The sequence below is a fragment of the Danio rerio genome, chromosome 17 (genome assembly GCF_052040795.2).
Source record: "Danio rerio strain M-AB ecotype USA chromosome 17, GRCz13ab, whole genome shotgun sequence".
NCBI classification, from domain to species: domain Eukaryota; kingdom Metazoa; phylum Chordata; class Actinopteri; order Cypriniformes; family Danionidae; genus Danio; species Danio rerio.
Window position 1 is genome coordinate 25,631,188 of NC_141037.1, and position 13,294 is coordinate 25,644,481.

At 36.9% G+C, this 13,294-nt stretch overlaps 1 protein-coding gene across 11 annotated transcripts in view; it reads right to left on the reverse strand.

The window, feature by feature from the left end:
• The window catches only part of wdpcp (WD repeat containing planar cell polarity effector), a 131,319-nt gene that overhangs the window by 17,439 nt on the left and 100,586 nt on the right, over positions 1–13,294 (reverse strand). For 7 of the 11 annotated variants that reach the window (XR_015513394.1, XR_015513395.1, XM_087290496.1 and 4 more), the window contains 3 exons: positions 5,174–5,362; positions 4,098–4,221; positions 3,699–3,762 (listed from right to left, as the gene is read on the reverse strand). Coding sequence is in view for 9 of the 11 variants with exons in the window: in XM_087290496.1 (XP_087146622.1) it covers positions 3,699–3,762; positions 4,098–4,221; positions 5,174–5,362 (377 nt within the window). In the remaining 2 variants the exon portion in view is untranslated. Of the gene's footprint in view, positions 1–1,380; positions 1,517–3,698; positions 3,763–4,097; positions 4,222–5,173; positions 5,363–13,294 lie in introns of those variants that run through there. The other 4 variants (XM_087290500.1, XM_087290502.1, XM_087290501.1 and 1 more) reach the window with 1 other exon arrangement.

The following is a 13,294-nucleotide window of genomic DNA, read 5'->3' on the forward strand; positions in this document are numbered from 1 at the left end:
GGAATACAAGGTATAACACACACCCACACACTTGTATATGTGGTTTACAAAATATAACATATTTTATACTGTAAAAACCACTTAACATATTACACTCCTACCCCTAAAGATAAACCCAATATTCACAGGAAACCTGTGGCAAAATCTGAATGTGAAAAGACTTTAAGGATTTAAGGAAAAATGCTTTTTAAGGATTTCAAATTACAAGGACACATGTCCTTGTAAACCACCTTAAAGTAATTTTTATACCATGTCAATATAAAAATTTGTAAACTTCTTTTGTAAATTTTGTCCTTGTAAACCATATTAACAAGTACACATACACAGATCCAGCAAATGTAATGCATGAATTATAGACAGAATAATAAAGCAATGCAAAAAACCTAAAGTTAGCATATTAAACTTTATTGTAAACTTAATAATTTAGGCTTTATAGTTCTAGTTATAGTTTTAGTTGCAGAGATTTGCCATAAGGTTGTGAATTACTTCAGATAAGCAGCGTGATCAGGCGATCATTATCAAGAGGATGATAATATGTACTGTATACGTATGCCATGTGTATGCCATAAATTAGGTTAGTGTCGTGATCTGTGCATTAGCTCGGGTAACCTGAAAATATGGCGATTTTGTTTAATTTGAACGTTTATAAACAAAGTTTATCAGACAGTTCTTGCTTAGTTTTATTGGTGGTTCCAAACATGTAAAGTAATCGTAATCCTGGCAATCAGTTTTGAAGAATTTCATGTTTTCCCATTTAGACAGAATGCCCGAACATACTGCCCGAGAGGCGTTTTAAAGATGGCTGCCAAGTGAAATTAATTGCCTTAAAGTGTCTTTGACTTAACTATAACAACCCTGTTGTTGACTACCATGTAAGTTCTAGACTGTTTCATTAATCTATTTGAAACCACAAGATACATTTGATTGACAAATATTTATTTAATTTTACAATATCATTGCAAATAATTTGTCACATTTTAGTCACAGAGTGAATCCCTGAATCAGGCATGAACTTTTAGTCCCTGTGAATTTTAATAATACCTACATTTCCATAACCACATGTACAGAATGAAAAATCAGACGCAACCACACAGAGATACAGAGAGCATTCTGAGGGCATCATGTTTTTGATAAAGACTGACAATTAGCACTGGAAATTAGTACTGTGTCTAAAGACTTTTATTCAGCTTGTTTAAGAAGAACATAATGCTCTCAAAGCCAAAAAAAGAGATGGATCGAAAAATAGAGGAAGGCCAAGAAACAGAGAGACTGACAGAGAAAAACTGTGTGAATCCAGACATCTAAGAGGGATGACAATAATTCTGTACATAAATCAGATATTATACCTCTTATTCACCACAGCTTACACAGGACACAGGATCTGGTCTAATCTTATTTATTTAAGAGCTTTAAAAGCTCAAATGCGGATAAACGGCCTTTTAGTGTTATTTTTGACTGGAGAGGCATATGGAGACAGGATAAACAGCTGGTCCAGCGATGATGCTTGATATTCGCTCTGCGTCAGAAAAAGAGTTTAAAATTAATGGACCAGTGGAGCAGAGCGAGGGAGAGAGAAGCGTTACATGCACAATTGCACATTTACGCTCAAGTGCCAAGACAATTCTGAAGGATCACACCTGTAATCCACGTGAGTGTTTGAGGAAGGTGTTTATCAGAGGGTCTTACAGAGTTCATTATCCATCTCGACACGGAAACCAGCCAATATCAGCTCAGCGTCTCACGTCTAATCGTCGAAATGAACTCCGGCCCCCTCCGATCAGGCAAACACACGCACGTGCATACGCCCCGTTAACCAACAAAGCAAGCATATGATCACAATTATGATCTAATTAATTAATCGGCACATTAAAAAAAAAAAGAGAAAAGTCAAGGAAATACGGCTAAATGAATTAGTGAAGACATTATCAGGGTGCACATCAGAGGATAATTACAAGAATAGAATGTTACAATTATGCAAAACACTCCAGCGAACGAGTGGAAGGGCGACTCTGCCCTCCCTCTCTCTACCCCTTTGGGTGACTCCGAACCCTTCAGTTTCTTCCAACACCAAAGTGCTTCACTTCACAAAAGGCTTCTTACAAAAGAAAAGAAAGAGAAATTCTTTCGGAGCTCCATTGTTAGTTTGGAGACAATAGAGACTCGAGCCCAGCTCATACTGGGGGCTCTTACGTGGGGCTCCGTCCGTTTTGTTTCAGCTGACCTCTGTGACATGGAGGGGACCAGATCAGATGGAGCAAGGACCCCCGCTCGTTCTCTGCCTTTCTCTTTCTTTCTTTCTCTCCCTCTCTCCTGTGGGTGGTTTAATTTAACTTCTGTGGTTAATTAGCCAAGAGCCAAAACCGCAGGGTGAAACGCCACTGCCTTTAGCTCCTTCTCTCTCTCTCTCTTTCCCTAGTTCTCTGTCTTTACCTCACTTGCTCGCTCGCTGGCTGCTCTTTGTTGATTCAGAAGCACTGATATTCATGGGCCATTCATAATTTGCCACTTTCGCCTCTCTCATCCTTTCTCTTTTTGCTTTTCCCAGTGCATGTCCCAAGAATAACAGATCCAGGTTTCCTTTGCCCTTCTCCCTCCCTCCCTCTCTCTCTTCTCTGCCCTTTCAGGCTTGTGTGGCTCGAGCTCCACCTTTTCAATTGGGGCCCTCAGCAGCAGCACTTAGTGGGGAATGAATTGGAACGAGTGCGATCGGCGTGAAAGAAGGAGGGAGAGAGAGGAACTGCATGAAAAAAGGACAGGGAGAAAGAGAGAGACAGCGGCCGGTGTGAACGCTAATAGGGAAGGTGTCACTCGGGCATGGAGAGAGGAGGCCTAGAAAAGGGGTCACACACACAGGACCATTTAAAGGAGTGAGAAAGGAGCAGGAGAGAAAAGATAGTGCACCGGCCACGAGAGCTGTGAAAGACAGGCTCACTCACTCTCCCTTTTTCTTCCGACCCCCTCCCTTTTTCGCTTAGCAACTGTTGCTCTCTGGAGTCTCGGGGATTCTTGTTATGGTAGGAGAGAGGAGACGTGACATGGCCAGGGGCCTCAAACCCTGAGCTGCACCTGCCCAGAGCCTCTCAGCCCATAACAGAGCCAGCTCAAAGCTCTCTGCAGGCGGAAGCCACCCGTAACTGCACTGATATCGTGCACAATGCCAACTCACTTTAAAGTCAGTTTAAAACACATTTTTCATTCAACTTGAAGTTATATAACATTTGTAATATTGATCATCATAGGTCAATGCTTTGATTATATGTAGTATTGTTTTAACAAATTATTAATTTTTTTAAATAAATTTAATTTAATTTTTTAAATATGCCCTCTGCCTGCAATTTTGAACTTTTTTAAATACGTAAATTGCTTTAATACATATCTAATACATAAAAGCCATGTATAATCACCATTATTGAAATAAAAGTTTAAATACAACAACATTATAGTTTATATTTAAGTAATAGTATATTTTATATAAAAGTAATGTAGATTTTAAAATGGAAAATCTTTAATGTTTTAAAAGTTAGCTTTACTTGCATTGTTCTTGTCGGCAAACAGAGAACTTTGAGCATTTTTATATAAAGATTTGACTGATGAAAATTACTCTAAAGCAATGGTCTTATTATATTTAAACGTGTTGCTTAAATCTCCAAATCCATTTAGTGTTTATTGTATGTGCATGTATAAAAGAAAGTGCTCACCATGAACAGATCTCTAGCACCGATATCTACAGCCAGCAAGAAGGCTTTTTCAAAGCGCTGGTGTCTGGAAGAGAGAAATACAGCCATTTCTGAACACCTGACTAACTGCTCATTTTCATTTAAAGGGATGGTTTACTCCAAACTCACACTAATGCCATCTGAGGTCTGTAGGTCAACCTTAGAAGTGTTTTGCCTCATGAAACATTAAGTGTTATTTTGATACACTTAGCTGTTTAATTCAGCTTAAAATCTTCTTTAAATGTTCTACTAAAAAAAGTGGCCTACATCTTGTATGGTTTTAGTGAGAGTTAAATAACCAACATTTTTTCAGTACTGTGTGAACTATTTTGTTAATGAGTTTTTTTAAGTGAAGAGAAACACAATGGAACAGGTGTGTACCTGAGTAGGTGATGGAAGAATCGTCGAGCGTATCTGCTGATGGGGTCCCTGTACTCCAGAATGACAGTGTTTGAGAGAGGTCTACAGGGCGCATAAAACACCCCCAGAGCTGCTTCCAGCTGGCCTGTAATGACACACAAAGGTATTAAATTTGTACAAGCGGTGGCTGCAAACAGTTTTCATTGCTTAAAATGCAAAATATTACAGTGGAGTCTGCAAATCTAATCTTCCTCCAATCTTCTGAGTGAATTTTTTCACCAGGTAATGTCACAGTGAGTTTAAGTGTGTGTTCACACTTGGCAGGATTGTTTCTTGATTGGTTTGATTAAAACAAACTCTTGTGGATTTACTCTGTTAGTGCAGTTCAGTTTATTAAATGTGAACGCTACAAAATAAACTCGATGTTGACCAAACATGCAAATCGCAAAAAAGTGAGTGAAAAGATTTGCTTGAAACCATCTCTGATGAACTTTGGCTTAAATATGAATGAACATAACACATCAAGTCACAAGATGTGGCAATGAAAAATACAAAATATTTAATAAGACCTGTTTTTCTCACCATAGTCATAATGCTGCCTGCTACAATTCAATAGAGTTGTTGGAATTAATATTTTTATAATCGTTAGACCTGTATTTGATGACCACTTTTAGTTTACAACTAAGTCTCAAACTAAATGGCAACTCGCCAATCACAGCTCGTGGACCTCTCCTCATCACCTAAGTTGCAATGTACTTAAAAAATGTACTTATAGTCAGTAGCTTGTCCTTTGGGGAACTAACAAAAAAAGTAAAAGTGACCAACAAAACAGATATACTAAAATACTATTGGGGGCCATAAATGTAAATTCTCAATAAATAAAATAATTTATCATTGGTTTTTAATGTGCTGAATTGTCCTGTTTGCCAAATACATTCAGAACCAGATCATATAATGTGATTTAAAAGGTGTTATTTTCACAAGTAAAGACCGTATTTAATTCTAAGCTGAGATTACTGTACACTTTCCCTGACACTAATTAAGTTTAGGTTTAGTCTCCATTCAGAAATCAAAGCCTGCAGGTCTGGGGTCTTTACCTTCAGTCTGCTGGTCCAGTGGTTTTCTCAGCAGGTGATCGGTGATGGAGATGAGTGACCTGTAACACTCTGCCCCCATAATAGCCCAGTCCATATTACCCAGAATTCCCAGAGCTGCATCTACCTCCTCAAAGCGCAGACGGTGCAGTATCAGATCACATGGGCCAAGCTGAGCACCATTAAACACACCTGCACATAGAACACATATATAACTATTACAGTATATTATTAAAATGCTCCATGTTTTTGGAGACCCAAATCAATCATACGATTGCTCACTTTCTCCAAAATCAATAAAAAATTTTCAAACACTGCTATAGTAATAGTAGAGGACACAAAATTAGCCCTTCTGTGAAATCTTAATTCTTTTTTTAAAATTTAACAAAGCAAAAAATAATTTCAGTTTTTCTTATATATTTCTTATATATAAATTTAATATTATATATTATAATTTAAATTGTGTTGAAAAATATGTCCTTTCCATTAAATAGTACTTTATAATAATAGCAGAAATATTTGAAGAAAAAAATAATCACACAGAAGAAATTAGAGGAAGTTGCTGATAAATTAGTTACTCTAAAAAAAAAAAGTACCATTGATGCCACGGTGAGGGTAACAATTATGTTTTTTTTTTCCTGTTTGGTAGTTCAGATGTCTATATTTTTACCAGTTCATGACAAATAAAATAAATAACTATTTTTAGACAAATTTTGAATACATATGTAACTGAAGCCAGCTAGCGAAGTGCTATGTAAGTAAACCTCACTCCTCTGACCTTAAAAAGTGCTCTAGCAGACGCCATGGTCTTTAGCCTCCTTGTTAGAGCAACCAACTCCCATGCAAAAATTCACCGGTTCGATCTTAGCTCAGACTGGGTTGGGTGCAGTAAGACTGGTGGGTTTCATGTGAGGACTTGGGAGACCAGAATGGGATTGAAGTTTAGAGGGGGGGGTGAGTGTAACAAAGGCCAGCAACCGACTCCCATACAAAGAATAGCTGGTTCGATCCCAGCTCAGACCAGGCTAAGTGCAGAAGGACTAGTGGGTTACACATGGGGGCTCATCCAAGATGGGAGTAAGATTTAGGGGGCTTAGTGTAACGGAGGCCAGCCAGCAAAGTGCAGGTAAACCTCATTCCTCACTGACATCAAAAGGTGTTCTAGCCACAGACGGCGCTAGAGGCCAAAGCCTTATTTTAGCCTCTTTGTTAGGGCAACCGACAGAAGTGTCAGTTCGATCCCAGCTCAGACTGGGTTGGGTTTTTTGTAAAAAAAAAGTTTTATATATAATTTATATAATTTATTGTCAAGTTATATAATTGGCTTTAACACATTGCAAGTACAATTAGCAAATTTATTGTAGTTTTTTTATGTTCTTTAAATCTTGTCACAAAATGTATGTCATAAAAGCTGGTTCCTTTTTTATTTTGAGGTTAGGTCTTAAAAAGACAGTTTGAACAACAAGTGAAGCAGGTCTAAATGTATTATTATCTTTTTTTCATCAAAAAAACCCCACGAAAAGTAAGAAGCTATGAAAGTTTACTAACTTGTGACGACTAGTTTTGTTAATTTCAAAGCATACAGCTACGCAATTTCTTTTACATTTTAACAAATACAAGAAACAGAAAAAGAGAAGAGATTGTGGAAGCTTTGGGCCGTGCGAGGTGGGAGATCTTTAAAGGCGACGCTCTGTAAGATTGCCATTGACATTTGAATCGATCTTCAGTCTGTGCTCTTTCCCTGTAGCACTGCTGAGAAGTGTGTGTGTGTCTGTGAGCACTGAACTGTGACACACAGCAAATGCAGTCGATTCAGGTTAAACATACTCATTGGTGTGGATACTGCTGTCAGTTTGTATAGAGAATTACCTTTAAGAGGAATGGTGGCCGCTTTAGAAAACATCATTTACTGCAGAGAATCAATCAGAGAGGAATAATGAGAGCATCTGAATGGACACTGAGCTAAGGGACTTACTATCTACTGTTTACAAAGCTTCTCAAATGTGCATTAACCCACAAGACAATCACACATCATGTTAATCACAAAATAGGTTGTAAAGAATGGTGATCTGAATGATGATCAAACTGATCTTACTCTATAAATTAGTGGTTGACTGATATGGATTTTTTAACAGCCGATACAAAGATTGTTATCTAGATAGCACGAAGGCTGATGGAAGAAAAGTGATAAGATTTAATTCAATAAAGCCAAATACTATGATGATTAATTCCATTTCAAAAGCTTTGAATGCTCACCAAGGCTGCATGTATTTCACAAAACATAAAGATCAACAAAACTTCAGCAAAATCTGACATAACATTGCATGTTTAACAGCACTTTCAAAGTGAAATGTCAAGAAAATTCATCTATAATGTGTGTTCAGTTCCTTAAAAATAAATGTGATTGGCAAAGTTTTATTACACTCATGCATGAATGGCTGCAGTTTAAAAAATTAGATGACTAATGAGCGTCACCATATGGCTAATTCTGTATAACATTTGAATTCCACAATCAAACAAAAATGACAATAAAATGCATCTACTAGAGCAACCATGTTATTTTACCCTATTTTTACAAATAGCAGCTGTTTCAAACCGTGATTTAAAGGCTCTTTACAAAAGTGGCCTGGGGGAAAATTACAGAAAGATCCTAACTTTTAAGTCTTATCCTAACTCTTAACATAAAAACAATATTATTTGCTTGTGTAAAAAATGCTTCATGATTTAAAAATTTTCAGATATTTATAAAAAAAGACCAACAAATATCTAGGTAAGAAAAGCATTTTTTGCTGTGAAGTACATTAAATCATTGCTATAAGTGTTACATTATAACTTAACCAAGAAAACTTTGTAAATGCTCATAAATATCACAAAATATTTCTGCAGAGTAAGTGATATTATACAAAACTGAACTGCCCAAACTGGACTAGCAGTACAAATAAAAAGTTATTGTCAGCCTCAGCATGCACTTTTTGTTTTTTACAGTTGATACTTTATCAGCTATTATCTGTAATATCTTTAGGTTGGTCTTGATTTTACAGTAGGTTCAGATTTCACAATGAGTCAAGAGAAACTAATATACAGTATTAACCACTCAAACTTTTTCTGTACTTGCTCCTCTCTCTTTTTCTTTCAATCCTGTTTCTTTCTCTCTCAGTCGCCTCATTCTATTTCTTTCTCTCATCTGTCTGTCTCTCTTGCTAACTTTCTGTGAACGCTGGAGTCTGTGATCACAATGAGCAGTAATTCACCTGAGGCGCCTTTAATAATGTAACAGAGCTTAATCCAGCCATACTGGATCTGCTTCTGAACGGCACACACAACCTTGCTCACTTCTCAACAGGAGACCAGCAGAAAAGCCACAAAAACAATACACAAGTTAATGTTGCTGACAAATATGTTGGCTATGAATAAAATAACCCCTTTGTACTGAGTGTGACGGGAAAAAGATGAGACAATAGTTATCATCAAACTTTCCAAACTGATTAAGAATTTCAAAATTGAACAAGCTTTCTAAAGTGTAATGTTTAAATATACAAATTAGTCAGAATTTAATTAAATATGCACAAATTTGCCTGCAAATCTCAAACAAAAATGTAAACATTGGATGAAGTTAGATTAAAAATTCTTGTTTTTGTTTGATAAATTAGAGTTGAAGTTTTTCACAGAGAGGTTTTGGAGTATCTTTTTTATATGTACAGTAAGTGCTGCTGAAGTGAAGATTTGTAGCTCAATACAGGACAAAAAAAATATTTAAAGAAAAAGGCATCAAAAATATGTATTGTGAAATCTACAACCAGAAAGAAGCACGTATGTGTGTATTTTTGACATTTTCTTTCCAATAAACTAAAAAAACACTACACAAAATCTAAAAAGCCCAAAATCTCAAAATGATTTCACCCTAATCCTGAAGAAACACATTAAAAAAAAAGCAAATGGGCCATGTTTTTATATAATTTTTCCATGTTAAACCAATTCAGATTCCAACGGGACAAAAATCACCTCCTGTGGACTTCGGGAGCAGAAGGAGAAGGAGGCAAACAATATGACGGCCATCGTTTTTTTGTAAGTGAGTTTGGAAAGGAGGTCGGAGAGGGTCCAATTAAAACTGCATGTGGGAAATTAACAGGCCGCCTCCCACAAACCCCTGAAGAGCAACTAATGTGAGTAATAACAGTGTGAAGAGAAATGCCAAACGTCAGGACAAACAGAAGAGCTGCAGCGCTGCAGAGACTCAATAACACAGCATACACAAAAATGAAAAATAAACCATTTCATTTTCTCCCTTGGCCTGAGATCAAGCTGAAAAAAAAACATATGACATTGAGAGGTATAAGTGCACAGAGTAGCAGTTTGTGAAATGAACCCAAGAATTTCACAATTTTTTTTCTAAAGAATCTTTTATATTACATTCTATTGATTTAACTCCCCTTAAGTTAAAACATTGATGTTGTGTTGCCTAAAAAATAATTGTTTTTATATGTAACAATTATTACACTTTTACATTTAAATTGTAATGAAAATAAAATGTAAAAAGTATTTTGCAGAATAGAACAAACGTAAACTACACATAGTATATCCAAAGAAAACAATTTTTGGCTGCACTATCAATGATATTTTTGAACTTCATGTTCCCAGATCATTCAAAGTACTTGATCTAGGAGATATTCCTATTAAACTTGAAAAGGAGCATAGATATTTATTTCAGATATTTTAGGCAACAAGTAAAAAAAAGCTATAACCCGAAAATGGTATTGAGAAGACCCACCAACTAAAGATGAATAGTTCAAAATAATAGCAAAAGTTGAGGAAATAAAAAAAAATGACACATGCAGTTTGATTACAGATAGACAATACAACGACAATATAATTATCTATAATTTAACATTTATATAATTCTAGAGGTTAAGCATTATTGCGAGAATATGTTTGGCAACCTTTCATCATAGTTTATTTTATACTTATTCTATTTATTTATTTTCTTGATGAGGTTAATTTAATATTTTTAGATAAGTATGTATATAGGCGTCACGGTGGCGCAGTGGGTAGCATGATCACCTCACAACTCGCTGGTTCGAGTCCCGGCTGGGTCAGTTGGCATTTCTATGCAGAGTTTTCATGTTCTCCCCATGTTTGCGTGGGTTTCTTCCGGGTGCTCCGGTTTCCTCAACAGTCCAAAGACATGTGGCACAGGCGAAATGGGTAAGCTAAATTGTCCGTAGTGTATGTGTGTGAATGACACAATAATAAAGGAAGTAAGCTGAAAAGAAAATGAATGAATTAATGTATCTGTGTATATGCATGCATGCATTTTTATTTTTTGTTAGCTCGTTTTGTTACCACTGGTTATGTTTTCCTAAAAACTAAGTAGTATAAAAAAAGTATATTTATTTCAGTTTTTAAATAATTGTGATTAATCACATTTAAAATAAAAGCGTGTTTTTAAATAACATATGTGCTACTGTTTATTTTCAATAATTTTTCATGACTTTTTTCTCTATTAAGTTATTTCAGTGACCACTGTAGTTTTTCTTTTTCTTTTTTTATTATTATTATTATTTAATAATATGGTATAAAGTATGGGGAGCAGAGAGAGGGGAAGGATCGGCAACGGACCTCGAACCGGGAATCGAACTCGGGTCGCCGCGAGCACCTGTGTGCTATATGTTGACGCACTAACCACTAGGCTATTGGCGCTGCTGTTTTTCTTTCTTTAATGGAAAGGTACCAACAATTTTGTCCACGTCTGTACACATACATTTAGGCATGGAACGATAAACAGTTTTAAGGTTTATCACGGTTTTGAAAAGTCAAGATTTTAAAACCATTAACATTTTCTGTAATACTGTTACTACAGTACATGTAATTCTTTACGTGTTTTTTATGACAATTTGTTGGGCTTTTAAACCAACATCCAGCATGCTCTACAGCTGAACAGTGCAGTGGCTTTACTTCATACCAAAAAAAAAAAAGAAAGTCAAATATGCCTTTTCAAGTTGTAAGGAAATCTGTTTTTGAAACTAATAAAGACAGCAGTCAACGACTTATTTTAATTATTTAGCCTGACATGTTTACATTTCAAAATATTTTAAATGTTAAAATAAAATACATTGTGTTCAATGGGGAGAAGAGTTGTTTTTTACCCAGACATTTAAAAAGACCATATTTTACAGTAGTAATCACAATACTGTGATACCGTGAAACCGTGATATTTTTATTCAAGGTTATCATATTATCAGAATCTTATACCTGCCCATGCCTATATATATATATATATATTATATATACTGTTACATCTCCTTTTATCTACAGCAATCTTTGTTTAAGTCTTAATTAACTGCGGATTGTAGAAGTTGTTTTCCTTGGTCTTTTAACTGGGCTAAGTAGTATACAAAAGGCCCACTAATTAATTTATTTGTAAGGGGTTATATATAGACATAATCTGACACAACCAAAACAAACAGAGGGTGTTATGTGATGCAACCAAAAGGCTCCAAACTGCAATGCTGTGCAATTTCCTCTCCTTTAAATTAATCTTGTTTCTCCCTCACTCGCTATTTTTTTTCCTCCACTTTCTCAGAGTGTGCCGGCCAGCTGCCCCCGTATCCCCTCCGTACAGCAGCTCTCCTGTGCCGAGCGCGTGCCCAGATGAGATAACTCAGGGAGGAGAGGAAAAAAAGAAGGGAGGGTGAGGGAAAGAAAAAGAAAGAGCTGCTTCCTTGGGAAGACTGGAGGTCTGCCAACTCTTTCATCCTCTGCGCGTCCGATTCACTCACTTCATCATGTAGCAGTTTTAGAGATATAAGTCAATAAATATGGGCGCGCAAGCAAGACAAGCTCAACAAACACGTCCACAAACAAATAAATAGACAAACGGGCAAACAAGCGCTGCTCACTAGCTGCTCCAAATTATCAGTCGGAAAGGATGTGCGTTTGCTTTCTTCATCAAAACCTTGGCACGCGATCAGAGGAGAGGGAACTGCTGTCGCTCTCTCTCTCCCTTCCACCCTCCCTTGCTTTTTAGCTCTCTCTCGCTCAGAAAAACTCTTTCTCTTGCTGACGCTCTCCATTTAAAACTTTGAGAGTGGCTGGGAGTCACATTCACTTCCAAAGTCAAAATTAAACTCTAGGCATGGGCAGGTTTTGATTGGCAAACTTTATCTTGCACCCTGAGGGAGCGTAAGCCACTGTAAATGATTTATCGGAGAAATGCATCCCAGAATGCACCTGGAGGTGGCAGCCCAAGGGTTGATATTGAGTGACCTCAGAAGACATGGCCTCTGCCTCAGTTACTCCCCTAAAATGTCTGCATGCTTCTACAAATTTATGGTGACATGGCACACCGCTGATGTACACTCAACAGCCACTTTATTAGGTACACCTGTCCAACTGCTCGTAAATGCAAATTTCTAATCAGCCAATCACATGAATGCAACTTAATGCATTTAGGCATGTAGACATGGTCAAGACGATCTATTGCAGTTCAAACTGAGCATCTGAATGGAGAAGATAGGTGACTTCAGTGACTTTGAATGTGGCATAGTTGCTAGTGCCAGATAGACTGGTCTGCGTGTTTAAAAAACTGCTGATCTACTGGGATTTTCATGCACAACCATCCATAGGGTTTACAGAGAATGGCCTGAAAAAGAGGAAATATCCAATAGGGGCCTTGCTGATGCCAGAGGTCAGAGGAGAATGGCGTGACTGGATCCAGCTGATAGAAAAGCACAGTAACTCAAATAACCACTCGGTTCAACCGAGGTATGCAGAAGAGCAAAATTGGGAGAATAGACAAATTAACAACCTACGTCACACACAACGTCACACGGGTTCCCGGTTGCAAAAAGAGACCGGTCGCAATAGCAAACATGTTGTGTGCAGTAGGATGCTAAATTCAAGTCCAAAAATAGAAAACCTAACAATTACCATAAACTAGACTGCTTTTAATGCTGACTGCCGTTGTTTTAAAGGGAGCTGAATGAAGTGACGACCTAATTAAAAATGCTGGACTCATGTTATATCAGGTAAGTTCACGCTATGCTGAATCACACACATTACTCGTTTTTGATTGCAGCAATGATTTCAGCAAAAGCAGTTCAATATGCTGAATTAAACTGCAGAAAA